This window comes from Ailuropoda melanoleuca, chromosome 7 (genome assembly GCF_002007445.2).
Source record: "Ailuropoda melanoleuca isolate Jingjing chromosome 7, ASM200744v2, whole genome shotgun sequence".
Classification (NCBI taxonomy): Eukaryota; Metazoa; Chordata; class Mammalia; order Carnivora; family Ursidae; genus Ailuropoda; species Ailuropoda melanoleuca.
Window position 1 is genome coordinate 111,870,839 of NC_048224.1, and position 22,821 is coordinate 111,893,659.

Consider the following 22,821-nt stretch of genomic DNA (forward strand, 5'->3'; position numbering starts at 1 on the left):
GCGTTGTGTTTTGCTGGAACAGAATCAGGACCTTTTGCATTGATGTGACGGGGCAATGACGAACGTCAGGCTAAGAATGGGAATCTGTCCCCATGGGTTTCCTCCCTCCCCACCTCATTTCCTCTCCCTTCCGTTCTCTCTTGGACATATTTTCACACACATATCATCCCAAGTTAACCTAAGGCACTTTGCTGGAGAGATGAAAGAATGAGGCAAGAATGAACAAAGAGTTCTTACAGTCCCAAAAAGCAGTTTTGCCTAGATGTAACAAAAAAGCACCACATCGAGAACTGTTTTCTAGTAGTTAATTACAAAAATAATACAAAAGTTAGTAAGAAGCTTTACAGGGAGCTGTTAAATTGTTTAATCTGTGTGATTTTAAAAAACAGTATTGTCATTATCACATTAGACCTATGCCAGAGACCATTTTAGCCACCGCCTGTGGGAGAGGATGCTGCTTTCTCCTGGGCTGCAGGGACAGGGCTCCAGGCACCGCGCATCCTGTCCATCATGGCGTCGCTGGCATTTCTCCATCCTAAATGTATGAATGCTGGGGTCAGCCCTTTGTTTAATCATCTGCATGTCATATATCGTAGCTAAGTAGTTACAGATGACAAAACTAAACAAATGGTGTTTGAACTACAATAGTGAAAGAACAATAAGGTTTTAATAATCCCGAAAAAGTTGTGGGTAACATTGTCTTTGCAGAGTACGTGAATGGGAGATTTCAAAGCACGTCTTTCGGGATAGCATTCCAAAGCTCCTCTGTCCTTCCCTTTGTGACATTTGATCTTATCTGAGTGTAGAAAGGTTAATGATTTTCAAAAACCTCAATCTCTCTTTCTGCTACTACCTCCCCATCCTTCAAATACGTTTCTAAAGTCACAAAAATACACCAGCTAAACTGCTTTCACATTTTATAAGCCAACCAGTGGTGTGACACCATGAAGGAAAAAGTTCTTTGGAAGGATTTTTTTAAAAAAATTTAAATTGAGTCATTTAAACTTTATTCAAAAATTCCATTTTACAGTGACACAATTTTCCTTTATATCAGATTCACATTAATTTATAAAATAAACCTCTTTAATAGGAATTTAGAGTGAGCTCAGCTTAAATCTAAGTGGGGCACGAATATACTGGAAGCTATCAAAAGCTACGCTGAAGTGCTGATTGTAAAAAATTAAGTGCTTTCACGATGAGGCTTTCTTAATTCTCACTGCTTTCTTTCTCCTGCTGTAAACAGCTCACAGAATGTCATGTGTCACTGTGAGTGTTAAGAGAAGAATCACTCTTACATTCTTACATTGTTTTGTGCAAGCACACAGTTGTTTTGTTTTGGCAAATGCCTCATTGTTTTAATGACTTCTGTCCAGCATAGAGAACATGGCATTGAGTGAATATGCCTTCTTTTAAGATGAGCTGTATTTATTACTGGAACGGAAGTTGTCATATCCGTGATCATTAGCTTTGAACTTCAAGCACGACTGCTTTTCCTCCAAGGACTGTTTTTCTTCAAATGACTGGCAGCAGCAATATAGGCACGACTGTACAAAGCAAAGGAACTCGTTACGCGTGCACACCGGTGACACTGGGATGACTCTCCCTACTTTCTCGGGCTCTGACTTTCTTGGCATGATCAGGAGTTCTCAGCCCCTTTCTTTTCATGCTCCCTTATTTTCCCCTTTAACGATATATAATTACGTAAGTCATATCTGATAATTTTTTAAACTAGAAAATACAGAGAAAAAATGTCTATCATCAAAACTCATCTTTTCATTAAATTTGAAGGGGAAAGCCACTCAATACTTGATTTTTACTCTTGATCACTTGCGAAATTCTCATAATATTTGATAAACACATAACTCAAGACATTTTCCTATGGAAATAGAAATATTACACACATCCACACACACAACTCGATACGTACATGTTTGTAGAAGTGTATGTACAATTTATTTTAATAAAACTGTCTGCATGTACTATTCCATAGCCTGCTTTTTCTCACCCGATGATGTCATAAACATCTTCCCAGGTCAATGAACTTAATATTACATTGCCGGTTTTTGTCAGCTACATGTTATGCTCACGTGTCTTTTCAATATTGACACACAATAAACATATAAAGCATACAAATGTCTCAGTTTCGTTCATCCAATTTCTTTTCTTGGATTTTTTAAAATCCAAAACTTTGTTCATACTGCTTGCTTTCTGAGAATCTATATGTCTAAAAAAGTGGGAGGTCCATTGTTTTCTGTTCTATAAAATGAGGGAGTTGATCTTGATGAAAGTTCTATTCTAGCTCTGCGATCCATGAGTCTATGAATGCGCAAAAAATTTAAGACTGACTTAGTTTTATAAGGAAGCTAAGTTCTTTCCAGGAATGAACTGCCAGGGACAAATGGATCACGTCCATAACAGGAAGGGGATTATTTCATTCATGTTAGATTGTTGAAGGAGTGAATGAAAGGATGGATGGATGTTACAATGCAAGTGGCCAAAAAGAATAATGACACATATTCCACGTCAGGTAGCACATCTCTGGTGTACAAGTGAGGTGGAAAAGAGGAGGTAAAACCTGAATTAAATGTCTGCATTTGACTTGCTATTCTCATATCCAAATGAATATTATAACTAACTTAGTTATAATCCAAACCATGTTGGACAGTCCAAAATCTACCAAAAATGGGAACAGTGCATTTAATTCATGTTTAGCTCTTATTTTATCATATGATATCTGTCAGACATCAATGCATGCACTCTTTGCTAATTATCTGAGCATTTCTATAAGTACAACTGTTTGGTTGAGGCAGTAGGGAGTAGTTGACGAGGATTTAAGGCAGAAATCAAGTATAGTGATTTATGAGCAGAACTCATATTTAAAAAAAAATCATCTGTGATGTAAATGCAAGGGAAAACTGTAAAACAATTTACTAAATCTCTTTAAATAGAAACACGAATAGTTTGGAAAGATTATATCTGATGCTAGGCCAAAAAGAGCTTTTTATTTTGAAATACTCCTACCTTAAAGCAGTTTTTGAATCTTTTGCTCACCAAATACAGAGCTATAGGATTAATGCAGGAATTCAGGGAAGCCATGTTGATGCCGATGTAGTCCAGCACCAACAAAAAGCTGCAAAAAACAACCCAAAACACGTCTGTGAATAATATGCTACTTTAACCATGTTTTCTTGGCGAACTTTTGAATTTTTGTGAAGAAAAAAATTACCCATATCCATAATTTTTGACTTTATCACTTTGCTAAGGATGACCTCTCTCTCTGTCCCTCCCCCTCGGTCTCTCTCTGTCATTACGCCCCTCCGTCCATGCCCAATTCTGTCTTTTGCAATCAAATATCATTTGAAAGTGCTGAGGCTGGCTGAGAAGAAGGCTTTGCAAAGTGCAAAGGAGACTCGGAGCTGATATTTCCAATTGTGGCGCCCACTTCTCATTTTGACAGCTCTGCCTCTCCGTTCCCAGTGTTCTTACAAGTCCCCTTGATTCCTTCCTCTACAACAGGGCTGAAGATAAAAAAAAATGGGAATCTTAATTGCTCCCTCAAGACTAGCAAAATGGTACTCTCTCTGCCTATGAAAGAGATCAATGAAAAAAAAATCTTCTGAATGGCATTTACCTACAAAACTCTAACTTTTCTTACCTCAAAAGTTCACATCTATTAGGATCGTTCTGATCATAAAGAGTGAGCTTCAAAATCCTGCTGAGGTGAAGGGGAAGCCAGCATAGGGCAAAGACAAGGACCAGGCAAAAGACTGTTTTGGCCACTTCCCGTCTCTGAAATAAAACCATAGTCAGAGACTAAATAGATGGTTCAGATAATCACAGCGGTCTCTCTTCCCAAACAGAACTTTTAATATTGTTTACAAAAAGTCAGTGGTATTTGTAAAAATCCAAAACACTGAGCTTTAAGTTGAAGACTTAATGTGACTTAGAACTAAAATGACCACAGATTCATCTTTAAAAAGTAATGGCTCCTTCTAGATCCTTTTAGATTATGTAGACTAGATTAGCTCTAGAGAGATAATAGAAAAAATATTCTTCGTCTATTCAAAAATACCAGAAGCAAGAAAAAGGAAATATGCTGTAGTATATAACAATTTAAATTTATCATCATAATGATTTTCTTACGCATAATTATCATTGTAATTGTGACTCAGCACATATTTCTGTTCTGTTACCTGCTTTAAGTGGTCGTTTAGAGCAATCTGCATGCCACTCTTCTTTCTCAACATTTCACAGGTCATCAGGGTATAAAAAAAGGCAGTGATGGCCAACGGCAAGCAGAAATAGAAACTGAATAGCCACCAATCTTTAGCTGTCTTGTAAAACTATGGAGAAAAGAGAATTGTATGATTAACATTCCTCTGTAAAAAAACCTCTTATAGGCCAAATGCTAAATTAAAAAAAAAACAACCAACATACTCAATAAGGAATAATTATCTTCTAAAGTAGATCCATTTCATAAACGCTACATAGAATCTTTCAGGCCACATCTACTGAACAAATAATTAAATACTTATACTAAATGAAAGAAAGTTTCCCTAAAGAGCATTTTAATTCTCTAAGACAATGTGTTGTAATTATGCACAAAATTTTAAGCATTTGGGCAAAATTAAAAATATGTGTATTTCCAAATATTTTTGCCTTCGCATAAGCAGATTACCCTTAAGGTATTCTTCATGTGAAATACCACATCTGAATATGTAAAGACATCCTAGTGTTTAAGGGAAGCTTTCACTTTTTAACAAATCTGTTTTCTGGAAAACAGATAGATGTGGAAAGGTCTATACAAATCATTTTGCTAAGAAATGTATAAATCTAACTTACCGATTGGAAAATCAAAGCTGCTTATGACTAATGCCTTTTCTCTTATTCTATTTCCGCTCTTTTTTCTTTGTTTTTAAACTGTTGCTCTAGATACATTTGGGTTGGAGCAGAATTTATGTAATCTATGCAAGTACCTTTTCCTTTCAACTAATAAGGAACAAGAAGTCAGCAATTTCATTCACAATTTCACATTAATGTCCCTCTTTATTCTTTTCATTACCATGATGTGTGCAATCCCTAAAGTTGTATGTAGTCGTCTCATATATAAAATAGAGAATACTACTTGGTGACGCCTGGACCAAGTGCATTCATTAACTCCTCTTGACCCATTCTGGTGGGAGGAGTCTTTTACACTTAAATTAAGATCTGTCTACAAATACCAGCATTGCCATTTCCCCCCTATTTCTTGACTAAACATTCTTGAATAAATGGCCAAGATGAAAAATTCTTTGCAATGGCAGCTCTCCCTTTAGAGAGAGGACAGGCTTGCCGATCAGAATCCAGCCACATCCGGGCATCTTCTACTTGATCATTCACTGAACCATCCACTCGTTCCGACGGCCGCTGTGGTGTTTTATGCAGAATAGGCAGTAGTTGTCAGGCCTTCCGGGCCAGTTGAGTAGAGAAGCTATAAATTCAGATCGATTCTCTCATGTGAACTTGGTTTATCTGTATCCCTGGGCACCAGGGGAATTCTTGCGCAAGTAGTGGCCTAGCTTCCTGCAGCCCGGGTCATTAGTCACCCTCCGCCCCACAGTCCTGGGGCTTACACTCTCAATTTATGCCAAGGACAGTCATAAATCAATAGCTTCCCAAGAAGGGAGGATCGGGGCTAAATATTTATAAGGCAAGAACAGATAGGAAAGACAAAGGTAAAATTCACCTGCATGAAGGCTGTTTTCTGCGTTGGGCGAAGCAAGCAGGTTCGGAGGTAACGTCCTTTGTAGTCAAAGGTTATCATATCAAAACCCACGGCTTCGGGGACAGCCAGAACCACGGAGACCACCCAAATTAAAACAATTTCTACTGCTGTCCATTTTGGAACCCCGATTCCTTTAATTCGACTCCAAGAGGCAACGGCTCGATATCTGAAGAACAAAATTGAATTATCTGTCAAGCTGGCGGAACCTGTTTTCTTGAATTACATAATTTATTTTCGAAGTAACACAGCAATCATTCAGAAAGTGTTCAGGATATACCTGGCTTAAATATACGCTCTTACCTGTCAATACTTAGAGCACATAGACTCAACACAGTGATGCCCACGGAGGCCTTCTGTATGAAAGGCACCAGCTTACACACCACAACTCCAAAGGGCCAGTCCTCAGCAAGCAGCTGCATTGAGAAGACATGCAGGTCTGTTAGGGAGATACTCACACGGTGCCCTCTGAACCACATACTTCGTGGACCGTAATTAACATATGGAGTAAGATAAGTAATTCCAGCTCTTATTCTTTTCCTCATGGACTACTCCTTTGAAAAGCACCAGTGTTCGATATATGGATCAGGAGAGTGGTTGGGAATAAAGAAAATGCAGCCAGTTCGTGAGAATTTCTTATGCATAGACTGTAGTTTAGGATCAGGATCTCTACCATGAGGCCACTGGGGTCAGTCTTGTAAGTTCTTCTTAGAAAACGGAGCCTGCTGCCCTTCAAACATCTCTTATACTGTCACGGAGTCTCACACACTCAAGTCATGGCCAGACCAAAATATAGACAATAAATGTTAAAAACAGATGCTAAACATTCCTCAGCTGGGGAGACTAGACCACTGCTATGGAGAACAGTGTGCATTTGTATACTGATTCTTGACTGTAGTCAACCTGACTGCCCAGCAACTCAGCAGGAATAGTTACTCACCGCTCCTTGAATGTCCCAGACATACTCCTGTCTCAGGGCTTCACTCTAGGTGTCTCCGTATTCTGGAAGGCTCTTTCCCCACAGATCCCACTCTGTGAACTCCCCTGCCTCTTTCAGGTTTTGCTCAAGGCTAATCATTTCAACATGACCTACTGTAACCACATTATTAGCACGGTAACCGGCCAGGCTCCCGTCTCTCTTACCCCACTCCACTTTCCTTTTTATCTACAGCACTTACCAACAATTATTGCAGGTATTATAACATTTACTTGTTTGTTTTGTTTCATTTTTGGTCTCTGGAATCCCTAGAGTATAAGACAGAATAAGGCCTGTGCAACTGCCTAATACAGTTCCTGCCACGTAGTGGGTGCTTAACATTTGAACCCCCAAAATATAAAGGCACCGGCTCTACAATGAGCAAAAAGACAGAGTTCTTGCTCTTATACATATATTTCTCTTCATCTGACTTCAGACTATGCAACCCTCTATTGTTAAACTCAGTTATTTTCTTTCCTAGGAGAACTGGGTGTGCCCCACACTGGTTAATGAATCACTTTAGGTAAACATCTGGATTGAGGGTTCGTGATGTTTTTAAAATAAAGTATTTCAAATTGATGTTTTTAAAAAATGTTTGAAAGAATAATCTTCCCAAAGTGAAACTATTTTGAAACACAATCGAGCCTTTCCATCCTCTCACTAGTGAGGGTTCTTTGTGGAGTTTGTCAAGCTAGGCGATTGCTTTATAATGGCACCAAAGGCTGAAATGTGTCCAGGATGGATAGGCCTTGGAGCTCCAATATGAGCCCAATTTCATTTCTAAGTTAGACACGGAAAGTTACACTGACATGTAGGACAGATATTGACAAACTTACCACAGATATGCTTAATCTAGAGTCCTGGAAATCTACAGGTTCAGGCAGAGCGGTAGAGGGAGCCAGGGGTAGGAAAGTCATTGGTGTCAGTCAGTAATAGAGAGTGGTGGGATGTGGGGAAAATCCCATCTAAAAGAAGAAGCTGCTAAAAACCATGACATGATTTTTGCCCAGAAATCCCAAATTAAAAAAAAAAATCTCTTGATTTTAGTCAAAAAGTTGTAATTTTTATATAAAACCTCATAATTATAAAAGTTGTTAATTAACTCATATTTTTAAAAAACAGTGTCACATAACATTGTATTAACAAAAATATATCTGTGGGTCCAACTAGTCTCTATTTGTGACTTCTGGATCAATCAATTGACTCAGAATTCTGCTCATTCATTTATTCATTCATTCAGTAAGCATTTATTGAGCATTCAATATATGCCAGACACCATTCTGAGAACAGGGTGCATATCAATGAACTAGGAAAACTTCCTTCTCTAATAAAGCTTATAATCTAGTGAGGGAGGTAGTAAACACACACACACACACACACCACACACAACACAAATATTTAATATCGTATCACACTGGTATTGTCATCACATGAAGAGATTAAGGTGAGATTTGGAGTAATTTCTTGATAGGCTTCTCAGCAAGGTCTTTCTGAAGAGGCAACGTGTGAGTACGGGATGGGACTAAAATAAGAAAGTAAGCCATGCAAAGAGTGTTCTGGACAGAGGAAAGAGCAGGTGCAAAGATCCTGGGGTAAATAAGTAAATAAGCCTAGTGAGCTGAAAGGACAGGAAGAAGGCTATCAAGGCTATAGTGTCTAGGAGATGAAGTTGTAGAGGGAGGAACTGGAATAATTTTTTAAGGGAATATAGTGCAAGTTTTTCAACAGGGAAATGGCAAGGTCTTATTTAAGTTTTTAAAAAGATCACTGTGGCTGCTCAAAGTGGAATAGAATGTGGGGTCAAGAAAGGAAGCTATGAGGAGAGATTGCAGTCAGCTGGAGCCTGTGGAGACCTGGGGATGAACAGAATGGGTTATAGACTAAATATTTTTTGAAGGTAGAGCCAGCAGGACTTGTTATGGGTTGGATATAAGACATATGGAGTCAGGAAACTTTAAGATGTTTGTCATATGAATGGTGGAGCCATTTACTGAAATGGGGGAAGACTCAGGATACCTCAGGTCTGAACCAACTATGAACCCCAGATACTTTAAAAGAACCGCCAATTGCCTTTGAAAACATAAGAATAAAAAGGTTCCAACCAGTTCCAAGGACTCTACCAGACCAGCTTGTTATAAATTATCCAGACAATATTCTTTTTATTAATTCTGATTGTCCTTAGATGGATTGGGAAAAAAAATGAAAACAAAACTGACACTTATATGGCACTTATAATGGGTTAGGCATTATTCTAAGCACTTTACGCATACCGTATCGCTGAACTCTCCAAAGAAATCCTATGAGATAGTACTACTGATGTGCATTTTATAGATAAGAAAACCGAGGCACTTAGAAGTTTATTAACATGCTATTTTGGTTTTCTATATGTCCACAAATTCTTTGCTACTCCTCCCTTCAGAAGGTGAAGGCTCATCTCCCTTCTCTTGGAGATGTGGGTTGGCTTTAATCGTTCGCTTTTAGCGTACAGAATGTGGTGAAAGGGATGAAGTGGAGCGTCTGAGACTAGTTAGTTCAACAAAAGGCCCGTGGCTTCCTCCTTGCTGTCTGGCGGACCGCTCATTCTCGGGGAGACCAGCTGCCGCGTCAGGAGCAGGCCTCCACGGACAGGCCTCCACGGTGAGGAACTGCGGCCTCCTGAAAATGACTCGCACCAATGTGCCCAGTGTATGGATGAGAGAATCTTCCAGCTGTAGGCAAATCTTCAGAAAACTGCAGCCCTCGGGAAATGTCTTGACGGCACCCTCACGAGAGAGACTCTGAGCCAGAACCACCCACTCTGGTTCCTGAATTCTAGACCCACAGACAAACCGCGAGATAATAAACGTTTATTGTTTCAAGCCACTAAGTTTTGAGGTTATTTGCTGTTCCTCATTAGACGAGTAATATATTTGGCTTTGGTTTACTTGGTTTATTACTCATATGGTTACTTGTCCTTGTAACTTGGTTTATCACTTACTTAAGTAACAGACCCACATTTGAGCCCACATGGTCTGATTCTAGAGTCTATATAGTGTTTTAGAGAAACTGACCATAGAAAAAGATGGTTTAGACTTAAGTCAATATTAGTAGTTGTAAACCCACAGCTATGTGCCAAACAATGGTAAAATATCTAGATGCAGAAAAATCCTATCTCCTAATCACCTGGCTGTTTTATTTATTTACTTTTATTTATTTTTTTAGAATATTTTAATTTTTTTAATTAAAAAATGTTTTAAAGAGAGAGAGAGCACAAACAGGTAGAGCAGCAAAGGGAGAGGGAGAAGCAGTCTTCCCACTGTGTAGGGAGCCCAGTGTGGGGCTCGGACTCAATCCCAGGACCCTCGGATTGTGACCTGTGCCGAAGGCAGGCGCTTAACCGACTGAGCCACCCAGGCGCCCTCACCTAGCTATTTTATTCATACAATGTCCAAAACTTAGGAAATTTTCAAATATCTTATTGTCTCAAACTATACCCAAATAAGCAAATACCAGTCTCACGTAGGTACAACCGTCCGATGAATCAGATGAATGAGTGTCCAGGCCACTGAAGGGAAAGAAATCTGGCCAATGGAAATGAGCTCTACGCTGACTCCAGGCCCTGTTTTGAGGTTACTATTGTTTTTGGCTCAGCCTAGAAACTGGATGATTGCTCTTCATACCACTGGGAGGCCTGCAGCCCAACCTCTGACCCAAGTTATCACAGGACACAGGGAAACACAAACTGAAAATTGTAACTGTTCTCTTCAAGTTCAACACACAGATAGTCACAAACCCAATCATAACTGAGGGATTAGGATTTTCTAATCTACCCTTCCAAAGGGAAAGGAACTGCCAACTAGGGAGTATTAACCGTCATCAGCTTTTAGCTTGTCAGACTTTGAATTCAGGCCTGAATGCTGCTGGTACTGAGAGGCCACAAAAGATGAGAAACAAAGTGCCAGCCGTCACTTCTATTATTTGGTAATGAGAAGGGTGACTTTGGCAACCCTGCCTCTCTCCAATCGGAAGGCGCTGTGGAGACGCTGAGAAGCCCGACACCCGGTCACAGAAACCAGGCCCACTACTGATGCTCTTCTTGGTCTCAATGGCTTCCAGTAAGTCTTGGGCAATTTAGTGCTGGGAGCTATTTAAAATGCAAAGACATCAACCCCTTGTTTAAAGGTAAGCAAAACCCTGAGCGGAGTTGAGGGAAAAGCTACTTAAGATTAAAAACAAAAATCACTCTCAACCAAGATGCCATCCTTACATTTTGATGAAAGAATGTTCGTAGAGATTTTTATGATAACTGGAAATTATTTCACTATCTGTTGACAAAAATCACGACATCCAACACCTAATTTGAAGTCCAGCGATGTAACTTTCCTCTTTTAGGGGAAATTGATTCTTTTTATTGCAAGAGGAAGCAATTCTAACTTTAACCCCAGCAATAACTCACTCTTATTCCTTAAGGTTTAGTTTTTTCTTGAGGCTTTACCCCATTCAATTAGATAACCTAAGGGCAAGAACTGAATACCTAGGAAATATCAAACAAGAAATCAAACAAGTCTCTCTAATTGCAAAGCCAATGTTAGAGTTCTGTATTATTTCTAGGTGCTCATCATATGAATTAAATTTTCAGGTCTTGCTTAAAATAAAGTTTGTATACATATTACCTACCATTTATCAAATATGAGCCAGTTAGAAAATACTCCCATTAACTGTTACTGGTTTTCACATGGTGATGTCTCATCCAACGAAGAGCCTTTGTTAGTGTTAGGTCCTACAGCAATGTGGTGTCCATTTGACAAATGAGAGCCCATGCTTGGGCTGATCCCTTTCCCCTACGGCTTATACTGCTTGCCTAGAACATTTCTTTTGTATGAATAAAAACAAATAAATAAATCAACACTATATCTAAAAAAAAGACGTGATCATACTGATTATAAGGTTTCTACTCGAAGATGACCCTGGCTTCATAATTTTTAGCTGTTTGAGAAAGAAAAAAGGCCAAAGCATCCAAAGATCTTATTTTTACATTAGATTTAAAAGTTATTTTTATATTATGGAGGGTTTTTTCCCCTTAATTTCTAAAAGGATAAATAGAGTGAACAGGAAATAAATATCCTTTCTTTATAAGTATTGTTAAGCGAGTCTTACAAAATCTCTCCAACTGGGAGATTTACATTTTTCATTTCTCTTTTTAATTAAAAATTACATTCTTGAGAAATTAAATGGGAAAAAAAAGCCCTGTTAACACATACCACTGTTAATGTCCAAAGGAATCAAGCCTCATAAAGTCAGGAAATCTGAAAGTTAACTGTCTCGCACTAATAAGTGTTCAATCGCCTCGTTAACCATATATATACTATTTTCTTTTCCTATTTTTTTTACTTAAGAGTATATACTGAGCTTTAACTGTTTATTTGTTTCAGAATATTCTGTAACATTTATAATGTCCAGCATAGTGCCTGGCACACAGTGGTCACTCATTAAAAGCTTGTTGATTAACAGTGAATAAATGAGATCTTAAGGCAGAAATCTTGTGATAAAATTTTTGTCATGAACTTTCCGTTCTCATATTTGAAACAAATTCTTTAGAGAACGGAGATGGCTATTTATTTATTTATTCATTTATTTATTTATTTGTATAGTTTGGTCCATGCCCTTCCTTCCTCCCCCCAGATGAGGTCTTCCTGACACACGAATCCTGAGGGATTGAGGGTGATGGCTGGCTCTTCTCTTTTTGGGGTTTTGCCTTCCAAGCAAGCTAGAAAAGGTGAAAAGCAAAAATTCCTCTCCATCCTCTCCTACTCAAAGCTGCCAGGGACATGACTGCCATAAAACAGAACCTACTGTTTCTCACTAACTCATGGGATCCTACAAGGAGAGTTCACTGTAAATCTGGAGATGCAGTAGGAGATGGTGGTTCCAGAGGCTGGGCGAGCAGCCTAGTGACAACAGCCAGGGTTACTTGGCCAGATTGCTGTGATGACCTGTGAACATTTCCTTCAAATGGCTGGTATTATAGAAATGTTTTTACAGTAGGAGTCAAAAGAGGTGAAGAATGGAGCAGTTGTGTTTCACAACTTTGGGAAAGGGTGTATTCTTCTGTGTTATCTCTGTTTCCTGGAGCAGATAAGTTTTTCTGCATTTGAACTGGCTTTTCAAAGACAGAGCACCCTCATTCAAGGATTTCCATTTCTTTTTAAAATCACATATAGGGACAGAATTTGAAGTAAGCTGCTGGTCAAGTACATAGAAAATATTTTTTTGACATACAGTGTACCCGTGCCCTTGGGGATAAATATCAATGACAAGTTCCATCCTGCGTCCATTAAAAAGCACTTAATCACTTAAAGATTAGGTCGTGTGGATTAGAAGTATGTGGGTCAGAAATAATGCCAGTTTATCCCCCAGGGGGGATACTTAAACAGCCCACAATGTGAACAGTGCCCCCTGTGGTTGTGTGAGACGGTGACTCTGTCTCTGGGAATCTGTTGCATGCACACGCCAAAACAGAGGGTTTTCCCTGTTCTGGAAACATTCCTCTGACTTGCTGAAATAGAATGATGACTCCATGAAGATGAATTAAATTTCTTGAAACAAAATCTCCAGAAGCAAAGAGAGAAAAGAAGATCAAAAATAAATGTCTTAGGAGAAATTTAAGTTCACTTTAAATATATTTTCCCACTAGTGTTACAATGAAATCTGCTTCCAAGTCTATGACAGGTCAACATGTAGTTTGCTACTCTCCTATTATCTGAACTTAAAAACATATTCATGGGGCGCCTGGGTGGCACAGCGGTTAAGCGTCTGCCTTCAGCTCAGGGCGTGATCCCGGCATTATGGGATTGAGCCCCACATCAGGCTCCTCCACTATGAGCCTGCTTCTTCCTCTCCCACTCCCCCTGCTTGTGTTCCCTCTCTCGCTGGCTGTCTCTCTCTGTCAAATAAATAAATAAAATCTTAAAAAAAAAAAAAACAAAAAAAAACCAAAAAAAACCCATATTCATAGTTTGTGCTTAAAAACTCACCGACACATTACATATTCTGAAGAATTCAACAAACAGCATTANAAAAAAACCAAAAAAAAACCATATTCATAGTTTGTGCTTAAAAACTCACCGACACATTACATATTCTGAAGAATTCAACAAACAGCATTAAGAAATACTCTTTCCAAACCTAGCATATTAGTAGATTCACTTATCTTAACTGTATCTTCTAAGTTCAGTATGACACCCGAAGGAAGCAAGAATTACAACTCCACGGTCTCATGGCTCAGAAAGAGGCTCGCAAACTTTGTGAAGTCCACAAACTTTATTAATAATAATCATTTCATGTCTCAAACCGAATTCTATCCAGACACTATCTTAGGGGACACTGGTAAGCTACGATGCGAAGACATTTGATTACTTTGGAATCTAAAAGCCCTTTAAAATAATTTGAAAACACTAAGGGCAGGGGAAAGAAGATAGGTACAATGTAAACATCCAGAAAATAGTTTTCCTCCTTTCTGGAACCTACAATGGAGCTAAAGAGAAAAGAAGCAGAGAAAGGACACAAATCAAGCTGCACGGGTATGGCTGTGAGTCTTGGGGTCAGAGAACGGCCCAGAAATGCATCGGTCCACTTTGCTAGTACATTTCTGACTCAAGCATGAGCCTCTTTCTCTCTCCTCTACCACCAGACTATGCCTGTTTTCTTGTTCATTTACATTTTCACCAGAGGGTCTACAGGAAAGGAGAAATAATCTCTAAAATAAAAGCACTGGGAAGAACAGAAGTCTAAAATGAGAGAAGTTGTTGGCTAAGGTATGCCCAGTACACCGCACTCGGCTGTTTCCCAACCATAACCAACCTCGTCTTAACTCCACGAGGTCTTGAAAGAGAATGTTTCACATCATAAATTACATCTTGAGTCTTATTTCAACTCAGGCTTTTTCTGTCAACACCCTTTAAAGCACTTAATCATTTATTAGCATTTGGCATGTTTCTCTATAAATAATCAACTATAGCATATTAGCCACACAGAGATAACCTTATATGGTTTTTCTTTGCGAAATGAAGAACATGGCTCCCCGGCCTTGAAACAACAGGGTCTTGGCTCTGTCATCCTCTTGTATAGACATGGAAATATCTTCAATCTTGACTGGCTCATTTAAAGGAGCAAAGAAAAGATGTAAAGCCTTTGATAGATAAGCCTTCCCATATTGAAAGAAACATTGCCTTGATATTTTAAGAGGCTTGGATTTATGGAGTGACCAAGTGGCAGATCAAAGGCAAATATAAGAAGTACCATAGAGTTAACCCAGGGAACTTTCATTGCCCAAGGCCAAGAGTTTGCCAATCATTTTGTCACAGGAATCCACGTGCGGAGAAATGAATTGCGAATATGAAATCTCGAGTTTCTGGGTTGCTTGAATTATGTTATTGACCTATTATTTAATTATAACTAATGTCCTCATATAAGAAGAGGAGCAAACGTCATCCTTTTTTCATCTAAACAGTTATAAAAAATATGATTAGAAAAGTCCACTGTCCTTACATTTTGTGTATAACATCTTTTGTCAACAAGCAACTGTCTGGTATTGACTGTTGCGGGCACTACGCTAAGTGGGTGCTGGGCTATTAGTTTTGTTAGCTGATTTTAGGTCATTTAGAGCGAATAGTCTCTTTATTAATACTTTTAAAAAGCTAATACTTTAAATGTGTTTATTTGGTGCTCCTTAAAATTTTTTCTGCATTAAGTAAATGAATCTCAGGGTATCCAGGTTCCGTTTTGGGTTCAAAGAACTTCTGCTGCTGGAAAATCTCTAAATATTACTAAAATTTCAGTAAAATATCTCCGTTACTTAACTGGGGATGGGAAGAGTGTATTACCTTGGAAGAAATCAGACTCCCCTATCCAATGATACTTTTACTTCTTATATTGCTCTATGTGCATAAATTTCCATTTACTGACCAGAAAATTAAATTTCAAAAGTTAAATGTGATGGTGTTCAATTAACTTTGACTTCTAACTATGAAACTAGTCAATTACACACCAACTTGTTAAGTACTAGACGTAGTCTAGGACTGGAAGTGAGAAAGGTAAGTTTGTTCAGAACAGTAGTGTCACAAGCAGGAAATGTCTGATGACCTGACAAGGTCACTTCACTCAAAACGCAGCAGTAGCAACGACTACGACATTTTGGGGTTTGCCAAGTTTTTTGAACTCTAGATTTACTGAACTCCAGGTTAATGTAATAGATTCACACTGACGTTTCTGGTCCCTTGGGTGTGCCAACAGATGGGTTGGGTAGGTTCTATGAACCCTCCAAAATTTTGTGAATGTTGTATGTGTGTATATGTGTGTGTGTGTATGAATAGGAATGAAAATTTGTTTGTGTTTTATATGATGATATCTAAAATTAATATGACATATCAATTATAATATACACAAATTTTATATAATATATACAATGAACTGGATTCTAAAAGAGAATTGTAATACTCCACAAAAACAAAATTAGAAATCACTGGTTTAGAGATTCAAGTCTCTTGCTTTAGGATAAATGGAAAAGGCACTCATGATTCACTTGTTGCTTTGTGTTAAGTATCATACCTAACCATGCTGAAATTCTAATGCATTTTTAAAAACTTAGCTGTTATCACAGTTATTTAAGGGAATAAATGGCTTTTAACTAGTCTGAATTGGGTATTTTGGTGAATAAAGCTTCTAAAATAACAAACAATGATATTATCCATATTATATACTGCAGAACATCTGAAGAGGATTTCAGGAGATAGGAACCTTCAATGGGGGCACCTGGGTGGCTCAGTCTGTTAAGAGCTTGCCTTCGGCTCAGGTCATGATCCGGGGTCCTGGGATTGAGCCCCACATTGGGTTCCCTGCCCAGTGGGGTGTCTGTTTCTTTCTGCCTCTCTGCCCCTCTCCCACTGCCCCTCTCCCTACTCGTTCTCTTTCTCAAATAAATAAATAAAAGAAATCTTCAAATGACTCAAATTAGAACTGAAAACATTTGCCAAGTATCCTATTGTGTGTTAGCGTATCATATAATTCCACCAGTGGACTCAAATGAGGTTCTAACAATTCTCCATGTGGGAGAAGGTTGTGCTGGGTCTGAGCTCACTCAGGGCAGAGGCACAGGGAGGACCACGGGTTCGAGGGCCAGGTGGATGCGTTCAAGCCCTAGTTTCATCACTGTCCATGGTGTGACATTGGGCAAGTTACTTCACCTCTCCAACACCGCAGTTTTCCCATAAAACAAGGACGACAACAATATCTCCTCCATTGGGTTTCTTGCAGAGATTTAGTGAAATAAACCAAGAATCCGTGCATAATAGACGGCATCCATCATTATTATATTATGCTTCGAGTGACATATGTTTATGCACACTAAAAAATTAACCAAAGTCTCCCAAGTAGGATTCCATGTTGGCAAACCTGGCAACGGGACCTTATTCTTTGCGATGGATTTGTTTATGACTAACATAGAATGACTACATGGCCACATTTGTAATGACTTATTAGTCTGTTTACTTCAGAAGTAAAACACAGCTTTAACAGACTGAATAGCTTCAGGCAAAATGATGTAATTTCCTAGGGAAATCATAAAGAAAATTGAAATGAAAGTAAAAGCCATGTGCCTCCTTGAAAGTCAGATATCCTCTGGTTGATCGAGTGCAATTGTTTGACCAGACAGAGAACGTAAGATGGTCCGGGAAGAGCTGATTTCGTCTGGCCCAGACGCAACCCATCTAAAAGAAAATGTCCTCTACCCAACTTGCACATAGCCCTCCAGCTGCTGGCTGACTTAGGAAGGTCTCTGACTGAGCTACATGTGGGGTTTTCTGAGACCTCCCGAAAGAGACCTTTCACAAAATTCTCTGCAAGCCTAGCAAACCGAGATTGTAATCTCCCTTTTCAGAAGGCTCTTGGTGCACTTATTTAAAAATTTCTCAACACCTTGTACTCTACAGTTTCTCAAGTTAGTTTTGATGAATTGAATTGGAATTCCTTGCCAAATTGGAATGGTGACACTAGGTCTGTGGGATTCCCTAAAGAAGTAAATGCATCACTTCTGGCTCTAATAGGACTGTCACTGCGTTTAAGGGACCCATTTCAGACTGTGCCTCTCCCAGGAAACACTCAGACTCCAGAAGAACCAGTTGCCATGCAGGACTTTAGGATTTCTTCTATTTATCCACCATCTGTGGGAGTGTTTCCTTCTAGAGCCTGGATCTTAACCCGAACCCTATTTTTAGTTGAGAAATGGCTAAAATTCCCTTAAAGAATGGCTATTTGGATTAGGACTTAAAGGCATGCCGTATGGTGACCCCTTCTCCACCAAGATCAAAACACATCCTACGATGCTTTTCTAGCCCTCCATGCCATTGTTTCCCCCTTGTACTGAGCCCTGGCCTACCTTCAGGCAAATTCCCAAAGCACATTCCCTTTCTTTTACACTTTGGTTCTGTTCTTCAGTGTGGCGTTCTATTGCTGATCACGATAGACAAGCAGAGTTTTACATACTTGCCTGGGCCTTTACACTCTTCTGGCTCTTTCTCGTAGGCTATTTTTCTTAGCACCACAAAACCGCAGTTAAGTGGGCACTAACAGCCTCATTGTAGAGTTGAGGAAACTGAGGCCCAGTGATGTTGGGCTATGTCTAGAGTTCCAAAGCAACCTGGAGTCAAATAGTGTGGGGCTTTATGTCCTGCCCTAGCTCCCCCTGCCTGTTTCCTCCGATGCCCGTGGTAATCACAGTAATGTTAGCTACTGGAATCCTTAGAGACCCCTTTGGTTTGTTCACAAGGTAATCGATAGGGGTACAACTTGCACTCTAGACCTGATGGATTTGGACCTGATTCCTACCTCCATCTCTTACCAACTGTGAGACCTTGAACATCTTATCAATCATCTGTAAAATGGAGAAATATCTGCTCGTGGGTTGTCAAAAGTAGTAAAGGGAAGTAATCTATCCATTTCAGTGCTTGGCCCTGTAGACATGCGATAAAGAGTCAGTAGACTATAGTCATTCACTCAGGTGAACTGTGTTGGTGTACTCACTAGTCTGGGTCTCTTTCTTCTAGCCCCTCTGTTTCCTAGAAACCCATTCCAGCCCCTCTACTCTCAGGACCCTCCCCACAAGGTGGGTGTGCGTATGAATCACCTAGGTATCTGAAGAAGTAGATTCTGCTTTTTTAAGTCTGGGCTGCACTTGCAGTTCTAACAGGATCCCTGATGATACCAGTCCTGCCAATCCATGGACCACACCTTTGCAGAGAGAATGGACCCAGTGAGCTGGGCTTAGGGACTAGATACTTCAGGACCAGTGGTTCTCAAGCTCTACAGTCCATCATCATCACACCAAGGGGTTGTTAAAATACAAACTACTGCTCTCCATCCCAGAGTTTCTGAATCAGTAGGTCGGAGGTAGGGCCATAAAATGTCATTTCTAGCAAATTCCCAAGCGATGCTGATCCTACTGGTCTGGGGACTACACTGGTTCTAGGCTTAGCCTAATGTTACTGAAGACCAGGAGGGAATTTATTTCCAATAATAACTGACTTTAGGAGGCGTCCCCCAAAGGCTCTCCTATCTCCCTCGCCTAACTAGGCACCCTCCCGTCAATATTAACCCTTTACCTTGTAGGCAGTGATGGGGATGTCAATGACGATGTGCAGCAGGTCTCCCAGAGCCAGGCTGGCTATCAAGATATTAGGGCCGTTTCGCATGCACTTGTTCTTGTAAATGATTCTCAGCAGTGTGGAGTTTCCAATGATGCCCAGCACGAACACTAGACAGGACACCACCGTGTTGATATACTTGAAAGTCTCCTTGATCTGGATGGGTTTCTCGCAGGGGGGAGCGGAGAACTTGGGTGGCCGTGGCGGGGCTCCAGCCGCTCTCCCTGCTTTAGGCATCTGGGAAGACGTAGAAGACCATGGCGCGCTGGCGTTGGAACCCCCTGGCCAGGAAACCTCGGTGGGGGGCGTCGTTATCTCCCCGGGCCCCAGAAGTGGCAGAGTGGCCCCAGCCGGCGAGAATCCCCTCTCTTCTCCCAGGACCCCCGCCACGCCGCAGGCCAGGATCAACGCCACCAGGGCGCGCGCGCTCCAGCTTTGCACAGGCTGCATGCTGCTGCCTGCTCCAGTGCGCGTCGGGTGGCTGCTCTGCAGCTTTGAGTCTGGAGACCAGCAAGGGAAGAAAGACAGGACGCTTGGGTCAGCTACCCCAGACGCCCCTGCAAACCGCTCCCGCAGAGCGCAGCCGCGCGGCTACTCGCCGCTCGCAAATGTAACTCAAGTTTGCGCGCCGGTGCTTAACTGGTGCGCGTGACCCTCCTGCGCCCGTGCACTGTCCTTCCCGATCCAGCTTTCCCCGTGTTTTTTTTCTCCCTGGCATTCCCCCGAGGGATGACTCGCAGTGGGGCGGGGCATTCTGGAAGGGGTGTGCCAGGGCGAGAAGGATGGGTGTCCAAGGCAGAGCTCTGAGTTCCTTGGTGTGCTCCTGGAAGCACGTACGTTCTGGCTAAAGACGCGTGGGAACTGGGAAGTCAAAGCACCTAGAGGCCAAGGGCATATGCCAGTCTCCGCATTTTGCTCCGCAGGGAACGCGGATACTCGGTGTCTGAACGCCAAGACTCCTCCGGGCCACTGAAAGCCGCTACTTCCCGGCTGCCTGCGCTCTGCTAGCCCGGGAGCCCACCGGAGCGCTTCGGCTGACTCCGACACTTCCCAACTCGGCCGTCTTGGGGGCGGGGGAGGGGGCGGGGAGAGGAGGTATCGGCATTAACTCGGAAGCGTCTGTCCCCTCTAAACGGCTTCTGACTCTCATGCTGCTCTCCTTTACTCCAACCGCCTTTACGCCAACAATGAATTCATTGTATTCTATACATCTTTTTTAAAAAATTAGATTAAAAAAATACATCCTCAAACTATTAACCCAAGCTGAAGCCCCAGACAAGGTTCAATCACTGATTTTAATTCCACACCGAGCCAGAGTATTTACCTTGCAAACGGGGAGCACTAGGAGCAAAGCGACGAGCGGGGACCTCTTTCTCGGGCAGCTCTGCTCGCAGCTCGCCTGCAGCCGGCTCCGGGGGCGAGCACGCCTCCCTGAATTCAGCCGCGGGCGGGCCTGGCTCTGACGAAACGCGGAGGGAATGCCAGACCAAGTAGCCTCCACAGCTTGTTCGGTCGGAGTCTTTGCTGTCCCTAGACAAGTACTTTTATTCATTTGTCCCTTCCCCCTCCATCACCCCCAGACTCCTCCCGCGCCTTCAGACCGCTCCGCAACCTTTCCCCTTGGGCGATGCCTGGACAGCATCAGCAGGATCTGCCCGCTGGGGAGGGCGGTCTCCGCCAGGGACGCGTTCCCGGAGCCTGTTGGTTGTCGTACTTCTGAGCTCTTCAAACCGCCGACCGGTTTTCACGCTCCCGGAGCGCTGGGGCTCCAGACCGGAGTTCTGTATTTAACAAGTTAACCTGGACTCTTAACGCGGAGTGTGGCTTTGCTTTCCATTAAACATCCCGCGGTGGCATATAAGACCTGGTTGACTTGGGGGCTCTGCTCTTTGCTGCTTTTGATTTGCCCGCAAATTTCAAGCCCGCGTCGCTCCCAACACAGAAGAGCACGATTCTTACTTCTCAAGCCCTATCATTGCCCTAGGAGAGGACTAAAATCCTTCCTTCATTTTTTCTAACAGCTGAAATTCTCCTTTCTTCCTGCTATGTCCTCAAGAGTTTGGTCAGGCCATCTCAGGGATTTTTATACTGTCAAGGGATCTGATACCTATAGGGGCCATATAAATTATCAGAAAGCTGCCATTCACATTCAAGGTGGTATTTCTTCATCAGGCAAAGCAATAAAATAAATTCTTCCCATCCATTCTTGAACTCAGTTTTTATGGGGTAGAGAGAAACAATGGGGACTGGAGATTTTACCCAAAGATTGTATAAAATACAGATTCAGGCTGTGTAATGCAAATTGGATATTAGTCCAGTCAACTAAATCCTTGTTCCCTCTGTAAAATTTCATTCCCAGGAGGAACCACTCCATGTAGTAATTCATCTAGAGACTAGGGGGCTCATTCTTGGCTTCACAGCCAATTAATAGCCTAGATGGGACAAGAATCTTAGATTTTTGTCTTGTATGCAATGCTTCCTGGGAAAGTGGAAGTAGAATGTCAATTTCTATTTAAAAAGGTGAACTTTAAGTGTGAAAAATGGTCTAAAGAACATAATGAAAGCGTAAGGCTAAAGGAATGAGAAATGTGGTCTAGGGGTGTGAATGCTAATTCCAAATCTGGCTATTTTGGGCGTAGTACTTATCCTCCCTGTCTGGGAAGAAACAAGGTCAGCATTCAATTGCTTCATAGCTAAGTAAAAGTATAAAGTGTTATGTGAATAAGGAATCATATGGATGCATTTGGAGTATGACTATTTTTCTGCTTGGGATTTGTCCTCCTTACACAAGACTTCTCCTCCTACATCACGCACGGAGCCCCTGCAGATGAGGCCCCTTTCATTCTCGCATCTTCACCACCACCTGCACTCCCATTTCGTGCGCTCAGTCCTGGATGCCCAGGCACACCTCAGAGTTCTGCAGGTTCGGTTCCACACTGCCTCAATAAAGTGAATACCCCAATAAAGTGAGCCCAATGAATTTTTTAGTTTTCCAGTATAAACTCAGTTTTTCTGGGGTAGAGAAACAAAATAATAAGTTTTGTTTATACTATACTGTAGTCTATGAAGTGTGCAATAGTGTTATATAAAAAAAAACAGTATATATACCTTAACTTAAAAATATCTTATTGCTGGGGCACCTGGGTGGCACAGCGGTTAAGCGTCTGCCTTCGGCTCAGGGCATGATCCTGGCATTATGGGATCGAGCCCCACATCAGGCTCCTCCGCTATGAGGCCTGCTTCTTCCTCTCCCACTCCCCCTGCTTGTGTTCCCTCTCTCCCTGGCTGTCTCTATCTCGGTCAAATAAATAAATAAAATCTTTAAAAAAGAATCTTATTGCTAAAAATGCTAATCATCCCTGGAGCTTTTAGAGAATAGTAAACTTTTTGCAGGTGGAGATGCTGATGGC

The 22,821-nt window shown here is 41.2% G+C and overlaps 1 protein-coding gene across 1 annotated transcript; it reads right to left on the bottom strand.

The window, feature by feature from the left end:
* Positions 1-990: 990 nt before the first annotated feature.
* EDNRB (endothelin receptor type B) lies at positions 991-21,177 on the bottom strand. Its single transcript, XM_002925528.4, has 8 exons — positions 20,736-21,177; positions 19,370-19,911; positions 6,065-6,177; positions 5,726-5,930; positions 4,194-4,343; positions 3,656-3,789; positions 3,022-3,130; positions 991-1,544 (listed from the first exon to the last, which is right to left on the bottom strand). Exons 2-8 carry the CDS (start codon positions 19,859-19,861, stop codon positions 1,410-1,412), a joined length of 1,338 nt encoding a protein of 445 aa, XP_002925574.2. The 5' UTR covers positions 19,862-19,911; positions 20,736-21,177; the 3' UTR covers positions 991-1,409.
* Between the last annotated feature and the right edge of the window lie 1,644 nt (positions 21,178-22,821).